The sequence below is a fragment of the Bufo bufo genome, chromosome 3, assembly GCF_905171765.1.
Source record: "Bufo bufo chromosome 3, aBufBuf1.1, whole genome shotgun sequence".
Taxonomy (NCBI): Eukaryota; Metazoa; Chordata; class Amphibia; order Anura; family Bufonidae; genus Bufo; species Bufo bufo.
This window is the reverse complement of record NC_053391.1, coordinates 123,786,057-123,813,488: the sequence shown is the minus strand read 5'-3', so window position 1 is coordinate 123,813,488 and position 27,432 is coordinate 123,786,057. Positions and strand designations below refer to the sequence as shown.

The following is a 27,432-nucleotide window of genomic DNA, read 5'->3' as shown; positions in this document are numbered from 1 at the left end:
AAGTAATAATGCAGACGGATCCGTTCTGAACGGATGCAAACGTCTGCATTATCGGAGCGGATCCGTCTGATGAAACATCAGACGGATCCGCTCCGAACGCTAGTGTGAAAGTAGCCTTACCGATCTTCGGCCGCTCGATTTCTGAAGGCTCATGGCTGTGCCACTACTGTGGTTCCTGGTCCCTTCCAGCACAGGTAAAAAAACAGTCATCCAATCCCTGGTCATTTCCTACATGTCAAGAGAGACCAGGGAGTAGAGACCAGCAGAGAATCGATAAGGAGAGATCCCTTATTTTAATATTTTACACCATGCTGTCTTTTAACTAAACAGCCAATCTTCTGGCAGCCTGTTCTCGCAGACAAACAACCTGCCAGAGTTCATATCTGGCACAACCGGGTGCTACCTTTCCCCGCCAGGTCCCATTGACTATAATGTGACCCGGCAAGGATCTGCCCTGTTTCCGGCATTATTGTCAGGATTTGGCTGTACAAAAAGCACTGCTTGCAGAAGTTTTTGTCCTTTCGAATCCTGGCACTAATGCCGGAAACAGGCCGGATCCCTGCCGGGTTCTGTTATAGTCAATGGGAATCCGGCGGTAATCCGGCCCTTTTCAGCAGTGCTGGATACGATGAACTACGGCAGGTTGTTCCTCTGCCGGAAGATTTTAACACTAGTGTGCAACTAGCCTTAGTCGTGAGAACCCACAATTCTACATGTTCTTTTTACTGCCCAATTGTAAAATGTTTGCAATGATTATTTTATTAAGGCTTAGAATTGGTGTGTTGTGTGTCATTATCATATGTAGGTTTTTTGTCTTATGGGCACTTACAAGGGGTACTCAAATAATGCTTGTTCATTCCATATTTTTCTCACTATTATACTTTTACCTGTTCCACATGACTTTCAAGATCTCCTCTTCTAGTCATTGAATGGGGCTTCACTGTTTACTTCCTGAGTTATAGAACCTTTTAGTTGAATCGGAATACCCCTTTAAACCACTCGGCATACTTACAGGGTGGGTATGCCCGCACATTGCAATGTGTAAACTCCGGCTTCCTGTTGCAGAGACGATACCATCTGTAAACGTTTGCTTCACAAGACCCAAATTTCCAACAGTTTCCATCCTCATTTATCAGCTCTAAGCTGCTTCATTATTACCTAGGGCATAACATTGTTGCCTTTCACCTAATTCTCTTCTTCCCCTGCTCTTCATGATGCAAGACTTTGGATAGAAAGGTGTTCTAAGAGTGCAGGTCTTGTTGCTCACATGAGTCTTATGATGTACCGGACTTCTCAGATTGTAATGTAGGAAGATTGGGCTTCCTTCTACATTAGAAACAAAGTGCCACCATCCCTGCCTTTTCTCTTCTGAAAGTCCATTACATTATTCAGGTTTTAACGTTGGCTAATGCATTTGTTTTTGTACATTGTGAATGTGAACCTTTGCACAAAACGGTCTGTTCACATTTTGCCTTTTCACGAAGCTTGGCGTATGCTTCAGGAAAGTCGCTGCTGCACATGCTGAATGCATCCTCTGGCCCCTGTGCACCTAGTGTCTGGCAACGTTTCTTGTTGTTACCTTTAATTTACTGTATAGGAAAGTTGTTGTTTTTCTGTTCTCTGTGCTTTCCTGTACGGAGTACTTACGCCAACATATACCTCCAATGGTAAAAAAATAAAAATAAAATGTGCACAGATTGGATTCTGGAGACTGAATTGTTTGGTCTTTATCTATCACTTGCTTTCTCTATCTAGACACAAACTTGGAGACCAGAAAACTAGAAAATGTCTTGGAAGAGATGAGTTCCGCCTGCTCCACTATGCAGGAGAAGTGAATTACAGTGTAGTAGGTAACTTGCATTCATTCCTTTTTATTGGATTAATTCAAACCTCCAACACTGTGCAAATGGTGATATGACTGCTGCGGTAACATGTGAATGTACCCCGATTCCCATATCTGGTTTTAATGTCCTGCTAATGAAATAACATTTCCACACAGCTCATCCTTTGTGTTGTGATGGGTTTAAATATTTTAATATGTTCTGTTTTGCAAAAAACAAGGGTGTGTTCACATTTGCCATTTCTTTGCCATTTGGCTGTGGATGTTGTGGTGAATAAGAATTTCAAATATCCAACTACTGCACAAAGTGCAGCCAAGAAACTTCAAAGGGGAAAAGTCTCAGCCAAAACTGGATGTAAAACTGCAATTGTGACACTGCAAGGCAGTTTTCCGTGCAGGCAGATCTATTGCTTGTGGGGGGGAACCCTAAAAACGAAGTATTTAACCATATTTAGCAGCTTCCTTGAACTTGGATTCTGCCCATACAAATTAAGGTGGGGTTTAGACAGGCCGATAGTGCGGCAGATTGTCGGGAAGGAAACGTTCCTTGCTGACAGTTGGCTGCTCGATCAGTGAAAGAGACCACTGCGTTTACATGTAGCGATCTCCTCCATAGTATGAGAACGAGGGATCGCTATTGCAATCCCGCGTCCCCATACAAAATTTATGTTTAGACCACATGATCGGCTGCCCAGGAACAATGATTCGAGTGCCTGCACGAACAACAGGATCACCCGATGAACGAGCGTTTTGCTCATTCAACTGGTGATGGGAGACACATTTAGATTATTAGGAACAAGTTCGTTCCCGATATTCTGGACGATTATTAGTTCGGCTAAATCCACCTTTAGTGTCCAGCAGGCAGTAGACTGTCATGTGTGCAGGAGCCTCCTGACTATCCTCCAGTAGCAGATTTCAGGGAGATTGGACATGTTGAGTTTCAGCATGTCTTTTTTTTTTTTCTTTTTGTTCTGCTGGCAGCAGTTTGTCTCCCTCTCTGCTGCTTGAAAGGGCATCTGTCAGCAGATTTGTACCTATGAAACTGCATGTGCGCTTCGGTTCCGAGTAGTATCAAGTGGTTTTCCAATTTAAAAATCAACACGTGCGACTTTGTGAATACCTTACTTCACCTCATCGGAGCCCATACATTCTAATACTGTCCGGAGACAGATCTCCGTACAGCATTATTCCAAAGTTTTGAACTAAGCGACTTTGGGTGAATCATCCGAAGCTCGCTTCTCTCAACACTAATTAAAAGGTCAGACTTATACACTTATAAAGTACAGGCGTGCGTTGCTGAAAGTTTCTTTAAATGGTCTTTCAATTTTCTTACAGGATTTCTGGATAAAAACAATGATCTGCTGTTTAGAAATCTGAAAGAGGTAAGTGAATGACTGGCTCTGTATAATTGTAGGTTAAATGGTTTTACGTTTCAGGAACGCTGAGCCTCCTAGGAAGCAGCCACCGAACACTCATGCATGTTCTTCTCTTCTGTCACAGGTTATGTGTGACTCTGGAAATCCAATAGCTCATCAATGCTTTGACAGATCCGAGCTGACTGACAAGAAGAGGCCAGAGACGGTATGAGCAGTTGTCTGAGGGAAAGCAACTGGCACAGTCTGTGCTCTTTCTATGTACTCCTCTACAGGCCTTTACGGACCTATGCACATGAAAGATGTAGTCACCTGATGGCACTTTATTTTTGTTTTCCACTGAAAGTTTCAGTTCCTGTAGCTACTTTTACACTGTGTTCTACAGCGTCTGTCGGTTATAGATTGGGAGGATTTCCCAATCTTTACCTCCAGTGCATACCTCAGACTATATAGGCACACAGTGCCCATAGGCCCCCATTGTAGAAATAGACTAGTACCTGAAAATGACAGTGTTATAAGATCTATATTCACTTAGCCTCTGCCAGCCATTGCTTTTTTTTAATGGAGTTGTCTGCTTGGCAGAGCATATAGATATTGTATAGGAGAGTTCCTGCAACCATGCAATGGAGATGCCTGCAGCCTTTACAAGTGATTTCAGCTGATTGCCGGGGGGTCTGCATTTAGGAAGAGGCCTGCATTTGCTAAATTATATATGGCCCAGTTTTCACGGACTATATACAGTATAGTGTTGTGACCAAGCAAACTTTTGCTCCAAGGGAGGTTTCTATTTTATTAAATCGTTTTGCGTTATAATTCATTACACTTAGAGTTTTATTCTTATTATATTTTAGGCAGCAACTCAGTTTAAAAACAGTTTATCAAAACTGATGGAAATTCTTATGTCTAAGCATCCTTCTTATGTGCGCTGCATAAAGCCAAATGATGCCAAACAAGCAGGTATGTCTTAGTTTTGTTCCCTTAAAGAGGACCTGTTGCCTTTCCTGACATGTCTGTTTTAGCAACAACTTGCATTCCCCATATCGTCACAATTCTGGAGGATCTATTCCCATGACTCTGTTGTGCCATTCCATTAATATTTCTGCTAGAAGATTATGAATGAATTACTAGCAGTCTGCAGTAAGGGTACAGATGGGTGTTAACAGTTTGGGGAGGTGTCCATGCACAGTATGACACTGGCAGCACCGATTGGATAATGTCAGATTGTGCAGGGACGCCCCCCAAAACTGGTAGCACCCATCTGTACCCTTACTGCAGACTGCTGGAAATTCATTTATAAACCACAGACTACCTTGAATCAGTGTTAACGAAATATGTGTTAGAAAGTAAAATGTTTTAAAATTTAGATATATGAAGTGTGAAGAAAAGTTTGATTTAAAAAAAAAAAAAGAGGGGATTTAGTGGGACTTAAACACGGATGACCCATCTTTAGAATTGAATACTCATAAGGTCTGACCACTGCCGATCAACAGAATGAAGGCAACACATCCCCTCCGTTGTTGACACAGCTACATACCTGTGAGTGCGGCTGTGTCTGGTACTGCAGCCCTATTCACTTGTATGGGACAGAGCTGCAGTACCAGGCACAGCTGCCATACAGTGCTGCTGTATCTGTATGAGCATTGAAGTGAACACCACGGCCCCTTCATTCTGCTTTGGCCCCCAGGGATCAAACCTGTTAAACTCCACTGACGAAAGGTCCTAAAGTGTGTGTTTAAAGTATGTGGTTAGGAAATGGTTACTACGTTGTGTTTGTGATTTTATGATGATGGTTTTTATGCTCTGATTCTCTGCTAGCGCGCTTTGATGAGGTTCTCATTAGACACCAGGTGAAATATTTGGGGCTTATTGAGAATGTGAGAGTACGTCGTGCTGGATTTGCATACAGGCGAAAATATGAAATCTTCTTACAGAGGTATTGGCATTAAAGTGAATCGGTGTTCCACCGTACCATTAACAATATGTACAGGTTTACATCCTGATTTAATCTTTCTAGGTACAAATCCCTTTGCCCTGAAACCTGGCCAAATTGGGACGGACGCGCAATGGATGGAGTGGCAGTTCTTGTCAAGAGCCTTGGGTATAAACCAGAGGAGTATAAAATGGGCAGGTGAGCTCTGAGCTGCTTCTGGGTAACCTACACGATGTGATGAATTGCACAAAGATAATCGTTTATTCAAAATTTTTCTACGTTGTCTATCCTGAGATTTCCTGATGGAAACCTCTATCACGTGCATTTAAGGGATGCCACTGTGGCATCTTTCACTCATAGCTGACCAGGTTTGCGCAGTGTGAAAAGAACATGAGGAGTGACTGGTACAAGAGGTGACCTTTTTGCACAGTCAGGGATTTTACCCAGCATGCAGTAGGTGTGTTTGGAAGTTTTGCAAGATTTGGACAGCACCATGATCTATCAACATGCCAAAATCTTTGGACTAAAAATTTAACAACAATGGGGACATTTATCAAGACTGGTGTCCTGATTTTCCCCTACGCTACTGGAGGATGCACCAGATTTATGTAGAGGTGACTCCACCTTTTCTTGCCACTTCTAAAAAAGTGGCGTGAAGGGGGAAAAGTCGCAGATTCTGCCGCAAAAGTGACCTGCATTTTTCTTACACCACAAAAGTGGCGTCAAATATTTGTGGTTCTGTGGAAAACATTGTCAGCTCAGGCTCAGTGTACGCCATGTTTTCCACACAGTTCACAGTATATGTCCGGATGTATACTGTACAGCATCTGTAAAACTTCTCTGGGGCAGAGGTATGACAAAATTGTCTTCCATTGGCATATGTCTGCCAGGTTTCTGTCCGGATGGCAGCTATATAAAACTATATACAGTTTTTCAGAGTATACTTTTACATATTTGGTCGGGTGTGTCTGGGAGAAAAAAAAAAACATTAACGTGATGGGATCTTTGCGTTAGATTTTTTTATTTTTTTTGTCCTGGTTGGTAATAGAACACTGCTGTTACCTGACGCTAATAAACTAAGGGTACTTTCACACTTGCGGCAGAGGATTCCGGCAGGCAGTTCTGTCACCGGAAATGCCTGCCGGATCCGTCAAAACGTATGCAAACCGATTGCATTTGTCAGACAAATGCATTGAAATGCCGGATCTGTCTCTCCAGTGACATCCGGAAAAACAGAACTGGCATTTATTTTTTTCACATTTTTCACGGATCCATTTTGCAGGAACACTCAGGGCCAGATCCGGCATTAATGCATGTCATTGGGAAAAAAATGCCGGATCCGGCATTCCGGCAAGTGTTCTGCGGTATCATCTCCGTCCTGAAAAGGCAAAAAGACTGAACTGAAGACATCCTGATGCATCCTGAACGGATTGCTCTCTATTCAGAATGCATTAGGATAAAACTGATCAGTTCTTTTCCAGTATAGAGCCCCTAGGACAGAACTCAGTGCCGGAAAAGAAAAACGCTAGTGTGAAAGTACGTTAAATGTAACATTTGCTGTCATGCACCTGATGATGTCTAATAAGCCAAGGGCAGGTTATTTTGGACTTAAGGTACCTTTATAAAGAACAATTATCGGGAAACTCTCGTTCCCAGTAATCAGCCCATGTAAGGCCTCATGCACACGATCGTATTTTTGTTCCACATCTGAGCTGCATTTTTTGTCGATCGGATACGAACCCATTCATTTAACTGGGGCTGCAAAAAAAATAATATGCGGACCGCGCACCGAGCTGTTCAGTCCCCCCCCCCAAAAATAGAAAATGTCCTATGCTTGTCAGTTTTGCGAACACGAATAGGACATTTCTATAGAAGGGGACAAGAAAATGGCAGCATGCACACCACCGGTATCCATGTTTTACGCGGTTTGCAGACAGCAAAACACATACTGTTATCTGTATGAGTCCTGAAGGTGAAGCCAATCATCCTATGACCGGCTCACCTATCAGGTGAAAGAATCAATGATGCGGACACCTAAATCATCATTTCTGGGCAGCAGATCATGCTTGTTAAGGCCTCTTTCACACTACCGTATGGCTATTTCAGTGTTTTGCAGTCCATTTCTCACGGATTCGTTGTTCCGTTTTTTGTGTTCCCGTTCCGTTTTTCCGTATGGCATATGCAGTATACAGTAATTACATAGAAAAAATTGGGCTGGGCATAACATTTTCAACAGATGGTTCCGCAAAAATGGAACGGATATGGAAGACATACGGATGCATTCCCATATGTGTTCCGTTTTTTTTGCGGACCCTTTGACTTGAATGGAGCCACGGAACGTGATTTGCGGGCAATAATAGGACATGTACTATCTTTCATCAGAACAAAATACGGAAACGGAATGCATACGGAGTACATTCAGTTTTTTTTTTTAAATGAATGGTTCCGTATACGTAACGCAAAAAACGATCCGCAAAACGGAAAAAAAAAACGGTAGTGTGAAAGAGGCCCAACAGGGATCTGCTGCCCAGAAACAATGATTCTCTATGGGGAAGAGTTATCGCAGTAGTAACCCCTGACCCCATCCAGCAGAAGTCATTGCTGCATGTTAATGCAGCTCTTGTCTCCTCTGACGATCAGGCAGCACAGCCGGATCCCCATTCACTGTAATAGCATCCGGCCGCCTATTAGCATATGTCCCAGCTTTCGTCCAGACAAAAAAAATGTTGCTTTTTTTTTTGTCTGGCCGAGGCCCGACATGTACACTGGGTACAGTGCATTCCACCAGTCTGTTCCCCCGACAGAACCGATTGCTGGAATTAAGGATGCAGATGTGAACCCAGCCTAAATGGGTCTTTACTCCTGGGAGTACCTTTATGAAGATAACACTGATTATCTCCTCCTATATTGTAAGATGTTAGTCTGCTGTCATCTCTGGGAACAGAATTCTCATTTTTGCATTATGACCCGTACCAGTTATGTTCTTTATTTTTTTATTTTTAAGGACGAAAATTTTTATTCGTTTCCCAAAAACCCTGTTTGCCACGGAGGATGCCTTAGAAGTGAGGAAGCAAGGCATAGGTTAGTTGTTTCGTCTTATTACTCTTTCATTTTGTTTGATCTGTTGCTTACGTCCTCCTGTGTACATGACTGTGTGTCTCCTTTTTAGTTAGTAATTTCCGCATTGAATATACTCCGGCCATGTATTACTGTATGTTAATGGTTCCCATCCTTTATAGTGCTGTATTCAAATAAAGTACATCTACTGCTTTCTTATTAACACAAGATGATGACCTTTTTTTAATTATTTTTTTTTTTTATTATTATAGCAACCTTCCTCCAGGCTAGATGGAAAGGATTCCATCAGCGACAAAAATTCCTACACATGAAGCATTCTGGTGAGTATGTCTTCTATTTGCCTCTAAATGGCATCTCTCTCTATATATATATATATATATATATATATATATATATATATATATATATATATATATATATATATATATATATATATATATCTATATCTCTGTCTCTGTCTCTGTCTCTATCTCTCTCTCTCTCTCATTCACATATTTATTTGTAATCTTCTGTAACTGGGACACAGGGTTACTGGGTAACTTGTCAACATAGCTGTTATAATGGTACTGCGGTTGCATATGTGTCGCTGGTTACATGCTCCCTGCATTTGTTCTTAGGCTACTTTCACACCTGCGTTAGGTGCGTATCCGTCTGGTATCTGCACAGACGGATCCGCACCTATAAATGCAAACGCTGGTATCCGTTCAGAACGGATCCGTCTGCATTATTCTCTCCATAAAAAATCTAAGTCTAAGTGTAAGTCAAACGGTCAAACATTGAAAGTTAATGGGGAACGGATCCGTTACAATTGCACCATATTTGTGTCAGTGTAAACGGATCCATCCCCATTGACTTACATTGTAAGTCAGGACGGATCCGTTTGGCACCAAAACGATGCAAGCAGCGTTTTGGTGTCCGCCTCCAGAGCGGAATGGAGGCAGAACGGAGCCAAACTGATGCATTCTGAGCGGATCCTTATCCATTCAGAATGCATTGAGGCTAAACTGATCCGTTTGGGGCCGCTTGAGAGATCCCTGAAACGGATCTCACAGGCGGACCCAGAAACGGCAGTGTGAAAGTAGCCTTAACCCATTTATAGGCTACATTTTGCCAACATCCTGCAACAGCACTGAGACTCTCATTCATGAAACCAGACGTTCATTTTTATAAAGTTGAAGTCTCAACATTCAGCCCTGTAAAGCCCCATGGGCTAGGACAGTCGGGGTCTCTGTTCTAACCACCCAAAATCTCTAGCAGCAGGACAAGCTGTGTAAATTTGTGCCTAGAAGAACATGGGGTCCTCTTCCAATATCTCTAGTAACAGATTTGACCGTACATATAACATTTGTAAAGTCTACATAAGGTGCACGGAGGTAATCCTGTTCTATCAGATATCAATTAAACGGGTTGCCCACTTGCTTACTGGGACATAATAGGGGTCCCACACAGGACAGCCTACTATTAGCAACAAGCATTTTTCGCTCTTAAGGACTTCATTTTAAGGACTTAATCATAACACTACATTTTGCAAGGGAAATATGTATGATCTTTTATTTTACTCAAATTTTGACAAAATTTATAACCTCATCTATAGACTATAGGAAATTTAGTCCAGCATGTGGTTGTTTAAGGTCTTGTGCGTTCAGATATATTCTGGTTGTCATTTTTCCTTTGGTGTCTCTACAGTGCACATCCATGGATAAGGGTACGTTCACATCTGCAGGATTCCGGATCCGTCACACCGTTCCTGCAGAGGACAGCCTGCCAGAGTCCTCCAGATCCAGCATAGCTGGATAGTGCCAAGCACTACTGGACCCCTTAGACTATAATGGGATCCGGCCGGACAAAAGCCAGCATTTCAAAGGAAAGTGGACGGGCCCGGAAAACTCGGGCAGGCTGACGGAACAACCTGCCGGAGCCGGGATGCCGCAGATGTGAATGTACCGAAGAATGGACGATAGTGTCAGTGTATAATATATGTAACTGCTCTTGAAGGCAACTTTAAAAAAAATCTGTTTTTACAGCCATACAAATCCAGTCCTGGTGGCGAGGCACAGTGGGCCGCCGAAAGGCTGCCAAAAGGAAATCGGCTGTGGAGGTTATTCGAAGGTGAGTTTAATAGCTCATGTCTAATGATGGCAACTATATTTTTGTACCATTCTGAATGATCTGTTCTTTTATAACAATGTGCCATTTTTACCTACAGGAAACAAAACTGATTATAGGAAGTTTTCAGGTGTGAGATTCTAATGTATATTAGATGTAGTGCTGCAAGACCTGTTGCTTCAAAATAGGGATTGACCGATATAGATTTTTTAGGGCCGATACCGATAATTTGTCAACTCTCAGGCCGATAGCCGATAATTTATACCGATATTCTGGGTATTTTTATTTTTGAGGAAAAAAAAATAATTTCCTACACAAATTTGCTGAAAATTTATATTTATTGTTAACGTGTATTATTTTATTTTTTTGGTGAATCTTTTTCATTTATACTTAATATTTTTGTGTTTTTTTTTTTTATTTACTAACTTTTAGCCCCCTTAGGGACTAGAACCCTTGTCCTATTCACCCTGATAGATCTCTATCAGGGTGAATAGGATCTCACACTGTCCCTGCTGCTCTGTGCTTTGTGCACACAGCAGCATGGAGCTTACCATGGCAGCCAGGGCTTCAATAGCGTCCTGGCTGCCATGGTAACCGATCGGAGCCCCAGGATTACACAGCTGGGGCTCCGATCGGAGGAGCAGGGGGGTGGGGGGGGGCGCACTGTGCCACCAATGTTTTTACTATTGGAATGGGGGTGGGGGGCGCACTGCGCCACCAATGATTAATACTGCGGGGGGGGGGGGGGGGCGCACTGCGCCACCAATGTTTTTACTATTGGAATGGGGGTGGGGGGCGCATTGCGCCACCAATGATTAATACTAGGGTGCTTGAGGGGGGGGGGCGCACTGCGCCACCAATGAAGATACCTCTCTTTCACATACAGGAGGCGGGAGCTGGCTGCAGAGTCACATAGCCGGTTCCCGACCTCTATGAGCGGTAGCTGTGATCCGCGGCACCTAAGGGGTTAACTACCGCGGACCGCAGCTGCCGTTCATAGAGGTCGGGACCCGGCTATGTGATTCTGCAGCCAGCTCCCGCCTCCTGTATGTGAATTAATGAAAGACTCATCTTCATTGGTGGCGCAGCGGCCACAGCCCCTCCCCTCCTCTCCTGCCATTGGCGGCAGCAGCATCACAGGGGGAGGAGACACTGCTTCCTTCTCCCCTGTGCTGCGGAGGGAACACAGAACGCGCTGAGAGCAGCGCGTTCTGTGTTCCACATACGTTATCGGTATATCGGCAAAATAGATGCCGATACCGATAACGTTCAAAATCCTCAATATCGGCCGATAATATCGGTAAAACCGATAATCGGTCGATCCCTACTTCAAAACCATTTACCTCTGTAAATGCAGCTTTTCTCTCTCAATATCTGCTAGCTTGAGATCTTCACAGAACATAAGTACATGACAGCGGTGTACACAGATTTTATTGTTTCAGGCAACTGCTATATCAAGAACCAGTAAATGATTAAAATATGGCAAATATATTTTGTAAGTAGAAAAAAACCCTCTGCAAGGACAATACCGATTTATGCTTTTAAAGTCCTGGCAACCTTTTGTCATAGCACAATGGTTGAGACTTGGGGCCCATGCACACGGCCGTATCTATTTTGCAGTCCGCAAAAAACGGATCCACAAAAAATATGGATGACATCCGTGTGCATTCCATATTTTACGGAACAGCTGGCCCCAAATAGAACAGGTCTATGCTTGTCCGTGATGCGACCAATAATAGGACATGTTCTATCACTTTGCGGAACGGACATACGAAAATGGAATGCACACCGAGTAACTTCCATATTTGAATTTAAAAAAATTTGCGGACCCATTGAAATGAATCTGCATAAAAAAATAAAAAATGAACAGACACTGAAAGAAAATGCATTTGTGTGCATGAGCCCTTAGGCTAAGTGCACATCTGCGCCTAAATTCTAGTATTCTGTTCTGGCCTAGTTGCAGAATACTGGAAATGGCAGATCCTGGTCCTAACGGATCCTATTCATTGCTTGTTGCAGGGTTTTTTTTCACCGCAGAATCTGTTGCCAGAACTTTTCTGAACTTCATATGGCTTAGAAAAGTGGTCCAAAACTCTCCCGAATCACCAAAAATACCATACGTTTAAAAAAAGCTACAGGGAACGACATAGTACAGCTTTCACAATCTACTAGAGAGCCTGTCTAGGTATTGACACATTTCTGGTAACTATACATCTAATATGAGTGTTAGTATACACTGAGCACTGAATCTAAATATATAGCAAATCCATCACAGGAAAAGGCCAATAACTGGAAGGAGGCTCAAGGCTTGTTAAAGGAACATCTAATCGTAAGAGCCAGGGATAAACTAGGACCCAGAAGTACTTAACTGAGGGTGAGAGTGCAGGTCACTTACTAGCCACTGTTATTATAGCACAATATGGCCCCTCCTGTGTGATCTCTATCAGGGATATGCAGGGAAACCTAATTACTGGAGATAGATGTATTAGGAGTATTCCATGCCTACTTTAAAGAAGTCTATCGATCAAGGCTGACGGTCAGCCCGATGGATAGAGAACTGTACTTAATGGGCATTTCAGTGCCCAATCTGTCTGGGGAGCATGAAGAAATGTTAGATGGGGACATCCAGTTAGAAGTTAGCGTTAAGATGCTTCCCTAATGAGAAGGCGCCTGGGGGGATGGCTTGCCGGGGGAATTTTATAAGGAGCACCAGGAATACTTACTTCCACATCTCCTCAATGTTTTTAAGGACTCCTATCGGGATGGTATTCTACCCAGCTCGATGAGAGAGGCGATTGTGGTAGTGCATCCAAAACCAGGCAGGGATCCTTCACAGGTAGACTCTGGCACTGGAGATGGGAACCAGGCAGGGCTGCCTCTTATCCCCTCTTTTATTTGCTATCGCTATTGAACCCTTGGCCTGCCTATTTAGAACTACGCCGGTGCTGCGGGGCCTTAGAAGAGGAGATATGAAGGAGCGTGTATCGCTCTACGCAGATGATATGTTGCTGTATGTTGGCGATCTGGCCTCATCCATAGACCCTGTTATCTCACTCATCTCTGAATTTTCTAGACAGTCCGGGCTGCTCATTAACTTGGATAAGTCTGTGATACTTCCACTGTCCCTGCTCTCACAGAGTCTGTGCAATATAGTACCGTTACTGGCCAAGTTCAAACTTAAGGCTGCCTCCTGGCATAAGCTGCCCATATTCCTGGTAGGTAGGGGCAATTTGATTAAAATTGTGTTAATGCTGCAACTTCTATGTGTGTTCCATAATTCACCGGTATGGATACCCATGCACTACTTCTATAAAATACAACAAATCTTTTGATTTTTGTTCTGGAAAAATAAGAGGAGCAAAATCAAATATGAAACTCTGCAAGGATGCAGGCGGCCTTGCGTTGCCTAACTCCCTAAGCCCAGCTGCAACACTTGAAGGGATGGAGCAAGGTAGCGGGGTGTGGGGAGGGGGGGAGAGCTGGTTAAATGGGCATTGGGATATTCGACACCATTGGCGGTTCTGGAGGGGGATGTGGTTTCTGGAATAAAATCTGCACCGATTGTAGGGCTTATGAGGAGGGTATGGGCAAAGGCCAAAGAGGTTTTGGGTGTTTCAGGGTTGTTAAATCTCTCCTATATGGAACAATCCTGCACTACCAGAACTGTCCCGATTGACTGGGTTTTCCCAATGGGGAAAAAAGAGGAATTTGGAATATTGGGCAGTTATATTCTCAGGGACTGGGAGTCTGACCTCCCTTCCACTCACTCCTATAAATACTTGCAGCTGAGGCACGCACTGGATGCACAATCCAAATCATCGTCGCTACAGTACACATCTAATCAGACGCTTGATACTGTGGTGGCAATAGTAGCAGTAAAGGGAGCTATCTCGAAAGTCTACCGGTGAAGCAGCTCGACGGTCACAGCTGTTCATGATACATAGAGTATATAAGACTCCACTATTTCTCTTTAAAACCTGGTATAGAAGAGATTCCTGCTGTCCGAAGTGTGGGGAGGCGGAGGCTGATCTCTTTCACATGCTATGGAACTTCGTAGTGCCTTGATACATTTGATAAATACTCTATATAGTGTGAAATTTCTCTCCTGATCCCAAAATGAGCCTGCTTGGCATTTTTGATACGGATAATTTGCAGTCACCTGTTATTACAGGAATAAATAGAATGCTATACCAGGCACGTAAAACATTGGCGGCAAAGTGGATTCAACCTCTTCCTCCGCTCGTAGCAGAGTTTATTGCAAGATTGAATGTAGTGATTCGGTTGGAAAAGGGGGTTTATCGTAAAAGAAACTGTGTCTTGCAATTTGAGGCTATTTGAGGCCTATGGATAGATAGATCTGGAGTATGCAGTCCTTGGCTGGCTCTCAATAGACGCAAAGGGGGGGGAATTGTTGACGGAATGCACTCATGAATTAGGGTCCATTCACACATCCGTATGTGTTTTGCGGATCTACAAAACACGGACACAGACAATGTGTGTTCCGCATTTTGCGGTCCGCACATCGCCGTCACTCTCAGAAAATGCCAATTGCGGACAAGAATAGGACATGTTCTATTTTTTGGCGGATCCGCGAATGCGGACAGCACATTCCGGCCCCATTGAAAATGAATGGGTCCGCAGACCCATTTTGCGGACATGTGAATGGACCCTTACTGTTTGACTAACTGTGATTGGTTTGTCTGAGACATTCTTGTGGGTCCAAATTGTACTGGACCGTATGATTTTGATGTGCAATTTGCCTGTCAATGGAAAAACTGTATTAATAAAAAAAATATCTGATTGAAAAAAAAACTATACATCTAATATACTGCACATCTACAACTGCCTGAGCAGTAAATCGAATTAATTTAGTTTCATTACGATCAGTAAACGTAAATACTGTCCATAATGTTTTGGGTGCAAAATGAATGGTTTTAATAAAACAAAAGTGCTGCCCTATGATGTACCTAACTAAACTGTATACCAGGAAATAATATTTCTTCTTTATTTATTTGAAAGCTCCCTTAATTCCATAGCACTGTACATCAAGAGAGGGTTACACATACATAGTATAAAATACTGAAACTATTAACAGACTGGTACAGAGGGGGAAAGGACCCTGCCCGCAAGAGCTTACAATCTACATCTAGTTATTGCGTTAATATAGTTATGGACTCGCCTTAAGAGGTTGGACACACATAAAAATGTATTCTTGACTTCAGATAAAAGAATAAAACCTCACCAGATGCCTCATTACTGAACTTTCATTTGTGATACTAATGACCTACATCACTGTAGACGTGCGTCTTTGAGGTAGATTATGCAGTGTGTACATGTGTGATGTAATGGAGGCAGATTAACTGATTATCTCTGGGGTCTGTCTAGGCCGTAAAAAGAGCAGAGTGAAGAACCACTGACCTGGGCAGTTGGATATAATTTTTCTTTGGATAACCCTTCGCAATCTGAAAATAAATTCCCGGTTGAAATTGTCTTTAGTTGTCATTGGTTAAATCAATTGATTTTCCTAGATTACATTTTTTGTACCATTTTTGTGTTTTATTCATCACTGTATACTTCTGACTACATGTTTTTTTATTTTTAGCATACGCATTTCATTTGATTGGACATTTCAGTCAGAACAGACACCAAAGGTTCTTCAGATACTAATCTGAGGCTCAGCAGGAGCAGGTGTCAATGTGGCCTAGTTGCTATGAAGGACAGTTTACACCAGTACTACCATTGATGGCAGTGAATTTCATGTATGCATGGTCAGGGTTTTCTTCTGCCTTTTGTTCCTGGGCAATTATCATGATCATTCATTCATGCATACATTATGCCATAAATATTTTAATGGTCATGATCTAGTATTCCCAAGATGAATCCCAGTGAGGCTGGGTTCACATCTGAGCTGTGAACTCCAGCAATCTGTACCGGCGGTTGAACAGACTGCCGGAGTTCACTGTATCTGGCACATCCGGATGCCACCATCCATCGCCAGTTCTCCATTCACTGTAATGGGATCTGGCGGTAATCCGACGCTTTCCTGCATATCTGCCGAAAAAAATTTGTGTGTAGCGTTTTTCTGGCTGAAAGCCGACATGTACGCTGGATACAGGTGCCGGAGTTCACAGCGCAGATGTGAACCCAGCCTGAGTGAGGTCACCTCTGACTGATAACACCCCACACAGTCATGGACTGATGACATAATTGGAGTTAAGTATTCATCATAATTGACATTGCTTAAATTATTTGATATATAGTGTTCTATCATATATTGCTTCCTTAGAGAACTATCGTTAATTAAAAGGGTGTTCCAGTAATTTGACATTCTCACTGTTAGAGCTTTGGAAGTCCTACTGCTGGGTCCCCCGCTGATCATGAGAGCGGACACCCCTCTAAACTCTGTTCATATTACTTTCAAAGTCTACGTTTGGCTTATATGCTGGGAAAATATCCCGGTATACACCATTAATATCCTTAGGGCAGGAGTCGGCAACCTCCGCCACTCAAGCTATTGTGAAACTTCAATTCTCAGCATGCACAGTTGCTCGACTGTTCTCAAAACTCCCATAGAAGTGAATGGAGCATGCTGAGATTTGTAGTTTCACAACATGTGGAGTGCTGGAGGTACCTGACCCCTGCCTTAGGGCATCATTCACCCAAGGGAGACCAAGAGCGTCCTTTTGGCCTTCATCAGGCAGGTATTTTATTTGTATTAAATTGTCTCACTGGTTCCCTTATCACCTCAGCACAGCTTGTCGTTTCCATAGTTGTTTTCATTCCCACTAGCTGCAGGGTTTTGGAAGGAATCAACAGGAGATGAGCAGGAAATCACAGTGGTGATAGAAACAGTTGGAGGGTCTTTATTTGCTTTATATTTAGAAAGACTAAAAATATTTTTGGGAAGACTTGAACTTCCTGTGAAAGGAAGTGACCCCCATTTTATCCTCTCCAAGTTACACTTCAAGATAACGACAGGTCTGTAAATAGGTCCACCATCATGTTTGGACGCTCAGTCCACTGCTGGCATGACAAGCTGATCCACGGTTATTCATACGTGATGCTAACTATCCCATGCAAAGCGAATACAACATCACTGCCCTCTTCCCTATGCAGAGGGCCTTGTGTAAGAAGTATCCTTGTGAGAACCAATTATTTACTTCAGCAGTGGTGAAGAACCCCATTAATTTGATGAGTTGCACACTAGAGGGGTTGTCCCATTGCAAGAACGTATACCCTATCTACAGGACAGGGGGATACATGTATGATCCCAGCAGTTGGACCCATGCTGATCACGAGAACAGTGCCCATGGTCTGCTGTTTGAATGGAGTGGCGGTCATGCATGTGTGCTGCAACTCCATTCAGCTGTATGCTGCTTGAGACAGTTGAGCGCTTGTACTTTGCTATCTCCTGCAGTCCCATAAAACTGAATGCAGTGACAGATACTTTCCTGACTGCGGCCTCATTCAAACGAGGAGCACCGGCCCAGTTCTCGGGATCACTGTGGTTCCGACTGCTGGGATCAGACGCTGTGCATTTACACTAATAGATTATCTGACCAATATCTGTCCAATCAGACCAATAGTTGGTGTGTAAAACAAAAGATCTGTGGTGTAAATGCCCCCCTTAGCTCTCTTCCTGTAGATAGGGGATAAGTTGTCAAAATAGAACATCCCCTTTAAAGGGGTTCTTTCGTAAAGACAACTGGTTTCCCTTTTGGCTTTTTTTTCCTAAATATTTTAAATAGTTTATTTAAATAGGAAATAAAACTTTTAGTCTAAAAAGGTCTGACAGACAATGTTCTGATTGATAAGCTGGTATTTTGAGAACTGTCAAGTAAAAGATTATGTTTTTTGCCCAGATTCATCAAAGGCTTCATTTACCGCAATCAGCCTCGCTGCCCAGAGAATGAATATTTCCTGGATTATCTGCGTTACTCATTCCTGATGAACCTTCATCGCAACGTACCAAAAAGCGTGTTAGATAAGGCTTGGCCTGTCCCACCCCCATCCCTTCGAGAGGTAAGCAGATGGGGAAGGGAATAATCTGTGGTAACTTGCTGGCTTTTAACATCTGAATGATCAGTGAATTTTAGTAGAACAAAAGTGTTGATAGCCGCCATATGTGCAACCTTCATGTAGATGGGAATTATGCATCTCATGATGAAGCTCTATGGATCTACAGAGGGTGGTTGCTGTAGGCTGTAGCCTACAAGATGTCAGGAGCACACTAAAGGCCGTCAGCATCCTGGTGCAGGCTGAGGGGTGTTATCATTCTGTTCCACAGCCTGTGGTTAAGTAGCATGGACCCAGTGGCTCTCTGTTGTGACATTCATTTTAACTGGAGCAGTGTTTTCAACACATTGATCCAGCTAAAAGTGGCACTCCCCAGAATCTAGGACTGGTGGGCCTGGTTGCAGTCCTGTTATCATGTGCTTTTCTCACAGGAACCTGAAGTGCAGGGATAGTTGTGTGGCTCAGGCAACTCCCTGGGAAGTCATTGGCTGCCATATAGGCGCTCAACCCCAACACACACTAGGGTCAATTTCATAGGAAGCTAGTTTGCCTGTTTGTATATTTTTGGAGTGTGGGAGGAAACCACAGTATGCGCTCAGGACCGCAGCGCTGCAAGGCACCAGTGCTAAGCACTCAGCCACCGTGCTGCGCATACGTTCCAAAGATGCCGAATAGATTAAGGACCCACGTCTGTGATGCACATCCTTCAGCAGAATGGGTCGCAGTGACCTATCTGACTTATCTACACAAGGCATTGAAATGACCCTTCTTGCCTGATGGCCTGGCAGCGAGGATTGTTATAATGGAAATACGCATCAAATTTTCAGGACCAGTCTTTTAAACTACGTTTCATTACGGACCTTCACATTGGCATAAGCATATCACCAACTCAGAAAAATATAAATTTTCAGTTATGTCTTTCACCTTCTGATATTTTCTTTTCTGTGCCCCACAGTTGCACATTAATTATACATTATTATTTTATTTTAAAAAAAAATTGTTACAATTTTTTGTATTACTTTATTTGACTTGAATGACTGTAGACACATGTATATGTTTAATGTATCTATATTTTGCCTCAACTTTTTGGAATGTGAAGATTGCTTAGATGGAGTTTTGTTCCTTTAGGCTTCTGAGCTCCTCAGAGAGATGTGCATGAAGAACATGGTGTGGAAGTATTGTAGACGAATCAGCCCTGAGTGGAAACAACAGGTAAATCTGAATGGAAATAGCTTAATTTAAAAACTCTAGTTAGAAGAAGCTACACCGTATAGGCTACCATTAGATTGGTGGGGGTCTGACTGCTGGGACCCCGACAGATCATGAGAACAGGGGGAGGGGGGGTCCCAATACCCAATTGAATGGAGTGGCTGCTTGCATGCGCCATGTCACTTTTATCAATATGAGCTGTTAGGCTACTTTCACACTTGCGGTAGCCTTTTCCGGCAAGCTGTTCGGCGGGGGAACAGCCTGTCGGATCTGTGCTACCACAAGTCCACCGTGCCGTGGGAAGTCCACTCCGGCCACATTCACTATAATGGGGGTGGGCCAGAGGTCCGATAAAAGGCTGTTCCTCTGCCGGAAAAGGCTACCACGAGTGTGAAAGTAGTCTTAATAAGCTATTTCTAGCAGTCCCATAGAGAATTGATGGACCAGCATTGCACATGCTCAACTATTTTCTCCATTCATTTTGGGGGTCCCCGTTCTTGTGATCAGTGGGGATCCAGAGGTCAGACTCCTACTGATCTCGTAGTTCTAGGAGATATCTTCTTCTAACCGAATACCCTATGCATTTCTTCCCTTTACTTTACTTTATTTTTAATTTTTTTACAGAAAATATATTATAAAAGTAGTTTACATGCATTGCCTATGAAATGTTAAAATATTTATACCATGATGGAGGAGCAGCACATTGGCATGACTATTTCAGATATAAGCAGGTTTTTTGCGGATCCATTGTAATAATGCTTATCCTTGTCCGCAAACTAGCAAAAAGTAGGACATGCACTATTTTTTTTGCGGGGCTACTGAACGGACATACTGATGCGGACAGCACATGGTGTGCTGTCCGCATTTTTTGCAGACCCATTGAAATGAATGGGTCCGCATCCTATCGGCAACAAAACCCGGAACGGACAAGGAAACAAAATACGGTCGTGTGCATGAGGCCTAAGACTGAACCTGAAAACTATTTCCGGTCGTGTGCCGTGCCACCCACATTTTGCCCCTCACCCATGGCACAACACAAAATCCTTTTGTTGACTGATACCAATTCATAAATTTTCCGCCAGACAGCCCTCTTACTACCGTATATACAGTTATGTGCAAAATAGTAGAAGTCTAACATCACTAATGTGTTTTTGGCAGAAAAGATAATACAACATGAGAAACAATGCATGACTAGGTGTAGCCAAGTAATGGGAAGCCAACAAAATCAACAGTAATGACATACACACTGCTAATTGGGTGTAATCGACTCATTTAATGAAAGGCGGGTATTCAAATGAATAGCAGTGTGGCGTTCAATTAGTGAGGTAATTCATTCTGTGAAGAAATGGGTGTTAAATATGGCCCTTATTTAAAGGAGGGCAGCAAATGTTGTACCTGCTGGTAAAGAATCACTTTAGGCTCTTTCACTCGACCATATGGCTTTTTCAGTGTTTTGTGGTCCGGTTTTTACGGATCCGTTGTTAATTTTTTATTTTTTTTTGTTTCCGTTGTATTTCCGTTTCCGTTCCGTTTTTATGTATGGCATATACAGTATACAGTAATTACTTTTTTAGAAAAAATTGGGCTGGCATAACATTTTCAAAAGATGGTTCTGCAAAAACAGAACAGATACGGAAGACGTACGGAGTACATTCCGTATTTGTTCCGTGTTTTTTGTGGACCCATTGACTTGAATGGAGCCACTGAATGTGATTTGCGGGCAATAATAGAATGCCTATCTTTCAAAGGAACGGAAATAGAATGCATACGGAGTACATTCTTCTTTTTTTTTTTTTTTTTTTTTTTTGGAACCATTGGAATGAATGGTGCCGTATACGGACTGCAAAAAACGGCCTGGAAACGTAAAAAATAAACTGTCGCGTGAAAGAGGTCTTATAGTGTAAATATTCAAGTTTTTAACTGAAAATGCAAACCCTTTTATTTTTTGAACAGCCCATTATTCCCTTTTCTTCATTTTCAGTTTAGAAGTTGATATTGTGTTCATGTTTTCATTTGGAATTGAATGTGCAGCGCTCCCAGTGCCTTTGTGTTTACGGAAATGCTATCACGAGGAATGAGCTTTTTCTCGGTTGTTTGCTGCTATTATTTTGCACATAACGGTAGATAAATGCATATGTGTCTAAATATAGACATTTCTTGTTTCCACAGCTTGAACAGAAAGTTGTCGCAAGTGAAATATTCAAGGACAAAAAAGACAATTATCCGCAGAGCGTTCCAAGACTCTTCATAAACACTCGACTTGGTGAGTGATTTATATGTTCGGAGATCTTCAGCTCCTGCTTCTCCCTCTCTGGGGCTTTCTTTGTCTGTGTTTCACTTCATTGGAAAAAAATCGCTTCTTCTGAGCTCAAATTTTCAGAATAGAGTTGTTTTTTTTGCAAGGCCGCTTTCTGCTTTTCTCTTGGTTGATGGTTGCTGTGCTTTGAACACCACCAATTCTTTTTTTTAAAACGGAAGGTATTTTATTGCTCACTTGCACACATCCAATCAACAGAGAATTTTTGAGCTAATAGAGCCTTTTGGTTCCTTTTAACCTTCTTCACACTTCTGGCTTTGGTTGTATACTTCATAATTCCTGAGACTTGTATTCTCACGGTAATCTGACAGCAGTTATACATTTTTGGGATCATAGTAGCCATGAATAAAGTCTGAGGGGCCCAGTTACTAAAGACTGGCCTTATACACCCCAGTCTTAGTAGAAAAAAAAAATAAAAAATCTCACTCACATAAAATGTTAAATCTGTGATGTCCGTGCTCCAGAAACTGAAGCCTATACCAGCTAGGAGCAGACATAGATTTTAGTTATGATTTACACCAGTTTTCTGGGGCCGTCCCCTGTCTATTTTTGAAGAAAGTGGCGAGAGCAGCGTGAAAAATGTAAAATGTCTCAAATTTGTATGTAAAATGCAGTTTGTGACTTTGGTACAGCAGAAAACTGGTACACATCTGGTAAATGACCCCCAGTATCTTTTCTGTGGGCTACTTTCCCACTGTATTTTCTGTGTCAGTCGTAGGTGTACATTGATATATGATTCCCTGATGTATACCTCTGATGGTTGTCACTGTATATGCATATTGTGACATCCGTTGGCTATAGAGGGGTTTTTTTTGTTTGTTTTTTCTCCTGGATGCCACTATGCCACTGAATAGTGCAGTCACCTGCAGTATTGCAGAAGACAAGAAAGGTATACAAGCCCGGTATATAGTATGTTTCAGTAGCTTTTCCAGCGCATTTGGCAGTGTGAAAGTAGCCTTAGGCTACATTCACCCGAACGTATTTTGTTTCCGTGTTTTTCCGGATAGGATGCAGACCGATTCATTTCAATGGGTCCGCAAAATGCTATCCGCATCCGTATGTCTGCTTCATAGCCCCAAAAAAAAAAAAAAAAATAGAACATGGTCCTATTCTTGTCCGTTTTGCGGACAAATATAGGCATTGTTACAATAGATCCGTAAAAAAAGGATGCCATACGGACGTCATCCGTTTTTTTGGTTTTTTTTGCAGACCGAAACACAGTCGTGTGAATGTAGCCTTATGCTGTTCCTCTTCCTAGTATTTTGGAACCCATCAGAACAGGGATCTCTCTAGCTTAGCTATAGCTTCGCTAGGATACTATAAGCAGTACCCTCTGCAAATAATCTGGATGTTTGTATATGATTATGCGGGACAAAGAGCAGCTAACTAAAGGGTGAGAAGTGACTAGTTACTATTACTACCCAAATCATTCAGCCTCTCTCCATCCTGTTTTCTTTCCAGGCAATGATGAGATCAACACTAAAATACTTCAACAATTAGAAAACCAGGCATTAACGGTATTTACTGCATTCTACTTTCTGGTTTGTCAAGTTTTTTTTGTTTTAATACGGCAACATTCCATTTGACATATTTTGTATTACACATCACACATGCTGCAGCAATATTTCTGTAAATAGGTTGTAATCATGCACATCATCTGGTGTCCCCACTGAAGCTCACAACCCAGTTTGACTAACACAGTTGCACGTATACAATATACCCACACTAGGGACAGGTGAACAACCAGAATTGTTTTTGGAGTGTGAAAGGAAACCGCAGCATGAATGCCACATAAGAGGGAGAGCATACAAACGCCAAGAGGTGTGTAAGCAGGCACATACCTTGTTAGAAATCAATGCTTTCTTGTCTCAACTTTAACCCAAATATCCCTAACGTTGCTCCATAATTATTTTATTAGAAATGTAAGCATTTACTAGAACAGGCAAGAGGACTGCTGACGGGTCCTCTTACCGTACCTGCGTTTACTCGTTCATGTATGGATCTACCATTTATAGCACTATCCTGACACTCATACCTCTTTACAGTATGCAGTGCCTGTGGTCAAGTATGACCGAAAGGGATACAAGCCACGGAGGAGACAACTTCTGCTCGCTCAGAATGCTGCTTACCTTGTGGAAGAAGCTAAACTAAAGCAGAGGATTGATTATGCCAATTTGACAGGTTTGAATTTCATCAGTTTCTTATGAACATCACCTCTGTTATGTCTTAATTGCACTAGGGGTAATCTTCATGTTAATAGTAGGTATAGAATTGGGATAACGGTATGACAGCTCTATTGTTCTGCTGTATTGTACTTCACAGGAGAGCAGTGCAATGATTGGTATAATGTATGATGCTCTAATTGAGTCTCCATAGAGTGACTATCTTTGGTTGCAGTAATTGCCTGAATGAGAGCATTAAGTGGGTTATGCGGTTTCAGGTGGAAACCAGACAACACAGAGGATCTGCCTGCAATAAAGCAGTGATCATTACTTGCCAGATCCTGCGCTGCTACAGTTGCCCTGGCTGGGATCTGTCTTGTGACGTCACGTTGATAACGTGTGACCTCTCCTGATAATCGGTGGCCTCAGCGGTAGGCATTTCAGTAGGATGTGCTCTTATATCTTTCCACTGCTTTGGTTCTTCCATAAGTAGCCAGGGGAGCGCATGTGGCTATTTTCAGAAGTCCCATAGCAGTGACTGGAGAAAGCGGCACATGCATGACTTGCTCTCCATTCACATTGGTCCACGTTTGTGAGATAGGAGCAGGGCTCAGAGGTGTGCCTTAAAGGGGTTGTGCAGCAGCATAATATTGATGACTTATTGTCAGGATAGGCCATCAATATCAGATCTGTGAAGGTTTGATTGCCAGCACCCCCACCAATCAGCTGTATTAAGAAGTGAATAGAAGGAGCAGTTGTAATTACACTGCACCTCCGCTACAAGGGAGTGTGCAGGTAAATATGAAAGAACATTAATATTTTGGATGGGTCATCAAAATTATGAGACTGCACAAACCCTCAGAATGGAAATTTGCTGTCAGGAGCTGTTGTGGATTCCAAAATCTCCCACTTGCTTTCAAACCCTATTCCTGTGCATTATACTGTACTTGGCCCATGCATGGTCTGCACCACCCTGGCCTATGTAATTGTAATGGAGGTCGATGATGTGCAACTTGGTTGCATAATGTTCATTAGAAGCAGCTCTTTTGTTATTCCCCAGTTGCTAATTGGTGATCTAGACTGTTAATTGCAGTTGGCCCACCTCTAATGTCTGAGAGATTTGGATCATTCGTTTGACGTATTATGAATATTTTGTCCTTGTGGGAACGTCTTTCATCTGTAAATCTGGAACAATATATTCTCCTGTAGTTATCATCTGGTCTCAGATGAGCCCTGATCATAATGGGCCATTTTATTGTTGTTTCCAATCGCTAAACGTTTCATTTTTGGCATCTTTAGGGTTAAGGGGGTTTTCATGAAAGACTGTTCTGTCCTATTGTTGGTATATAGCTACTGTTCAGAGGTTGCTGTTCCCACTACCAGGGTTTAGGGTCCATTCACACGTCCATATGAATGGGGCTGCATTCGTACTTCCGTTCCCCGGCCCCGCAAAAAAGATAGAGCATGTTCTATTCTTGTCCATAGCCGCGGACAAGAATAGGCATTTCTATTACAGGGCCGGCCACTTGCGGACGTGTGAATGGACCCTTAATGTGTGCAAATTGTTGACTCCTAAGATAACTGATTGGTTTTGTCCTATAGATTTACCACCCTGTAGTTATTCTGGCAGATTTACAGGGAATGTGTCATCAGAAAATGACCTACTGTTTAAATCAAGTTTTCATCCTAAACATATGTTTACAGGGGTCATGTAAAAAAATTAAATCATACAGTTGCAAGAAAAAGTATGTGAACCCTTTGGAATGATATGGATTTCTGCACAAAATGGTCATACAATGTAATCTGATCTTCATCTAAGTCACAACAATAGACAATCACAGTCTGCTTAAACTAATAACACACAAAGAATTAAATGTTATCATGTACACACCATGTAAACATTCACAGTGCAGGTGGAAAAAGTATGTGAACCCCTAGACTAATGACCTCTCCAAGAGCTAATTGGAGTGAGGTGTCGGCCAACTGGAGTCCAATCAATGAGATGAGATTGGAGGTGTTGGTTACAGCTGCCCTGCCCTATAAAAAACACACACCAGTTCTGGGTTTGCTTTTCACAAGAAGCATTGCCTGATGTGAATGATGCCTCCCACAAAAGAGCTCTCAGAAGACCTACGATTAAGAATTGTTGACTTGCATAAAGCTGGAAAGGGTTATAAAAGTATCTCCAAAAGCCTTGCTGTTCATCAGTCCACGGTAGGACAAATTGTCTATAAATGGAGAAAGTTCAGCACTGCTGCTACTCTCCCTAGGAGGGGCCATCCTGTAAAGATGACTGCAAGAGCACAGCGCAGACTGCTCAATGAGGTGAAGAAGAATCCTAGAGTGTCAGCTAAAGACTTACATAAGTCTCTGGCATATGCTAACATCCCTGTTAGCAAATCTATGATACGTAAAACACTAAACAAGAAAGGATTTAATGGGAGGATACCACAGAGGAAGCCACTGCTGTCCAAAAAAAACCCATTGCTGCACGTTTACAGTTTGCACAAGAGCACCTGGATGTTCCACAGCATTACTGGCAAAATATTCTGTGGACAGATGAAACCAAAGTTGAGTTGTTTGCAAGAAACACACAACACTGTGTGGAGAAAAAGAGACACAGCACACCAACATCAAAACCTCATCCCAACTGTGAAGTATGGTGGTGGGGGCATCATGGTTTGAGGCTGCTTTGCTACGTCAGGGCCTGGACGGATTGCTATCATCGAAGGAAAAATGAATTCCCAAGTTTATCAAGACATTTTGCAGAAGAACTTAAGGCCATCTGTCCACCAGCTGAAGCTCAACAGAAGATGGGGGTTGCAACAGGACAATGACCCAAAGCATAGAAGTAAATCAACAACAGAATGGCTTAAACAGAAGAAAATACACCTTCTGGAGTGGCCCAGTCAGAGTCCTGACCTCAACCCGATTGAGATGCTGTGGCATGACCTCAAGAAAGCGATTCACACCAGACATCCCAAGAATATTGCTGAACTGAAACAGTTCTGTAAAGAGGAATGGTCAAGAATTACTCCTGACCGTTGTGCACGTCTGATCTGCAACTACAGGAAACGTTTGGTTGAAGTTATTGCTGCCAAAGGAGGTTCCACCAGTTATTAAATCCAAGGGTTCACATACTTTTTCCACCTGCACTGTGAATGTTTACATGGTGTGTTCAATAAAAACATGGTAACATTTAATTCTTTGTGTGTTATTAGTTTAAGCAGACTGTGATTGTCTATTGTTGTGACTTAGATGATCAGATCACATTTAATGACCAATTTGGGCAGAAATCCATATCATTCCAAAGGGTTCACATACTTTTTCTTGCAACTGTATATAATCTAGTCTATGACAACCCTTTTTCTAACAAAATTAGAACCAGTCCTGTACCTCAC

The 27,432-nt window shown here is 42.5% G+C and overlaps 1 protein-coding gene across 3 annotated transcripts in view; it reads left to right on the top strand.

Moving 5' to 3' along the window:
- The window catches only part of MYO1C (myosin IC), a 131,833-nt gene that overhangs the window by 91,294 nt on the left and 13,107 nt on the right, over window positions 1–27,432 (top strand). For all 3 annotated transcript variants that reach the window (XM_040423539.1, XM_040423537.1, XM_040423538.1), the window contains exons 15-28: window positions 1,756–1,850; window positions 3,176–3,222; window positions 3,341–3,421; window positions 4,065–4,170; window positions 5,029–5,146; window positions 5,228–5,341; window positions 8,148–8,224; window positions 8,473–8,541; window positions 10,246–10,330; window positions 18,190–18,349; window positions 19,472–19,555; window positions 21,722–21,815; window positions 23,331–23,386; window positions 23,915–24,050. In XM_040423539.1, the coding sequence (XP_040279473.1) occupies window positions 1,756–1,850; window positions 3,176–3,222; window positions 3,341–3,421; window positions 4,065–4,170; window positions 5,029–5,146; window positions 5,228–5,341; window positions 8,148–8,224; window positions 8,473–8,541; window positions 10,246–10,330; window positions 18,190–18,349; window positions 19,472–19,555; window positions 21,722–21,815; window positions 23,331–23,386; window positions 23,915–24,050 (1,322 nt within the window). The remainder of the gene's footprint in view (window positions 1–1,755; window positions 1,851–3,175; window positions 3,223–3,340; window positions 3,422–4,064; window positions 4,171–5,028; window positions 5,147–5,227; window positions 5,342–8,147; window positions 8,225–8,472; window positions 8,542–10,245; window positions 10,331–18,189; window positions 18,350–19,471; window positions 19,556–21,721; window positions 21,816–23,330; window positions 23,387–23,914; window positions 24,051–27,432) is intronic.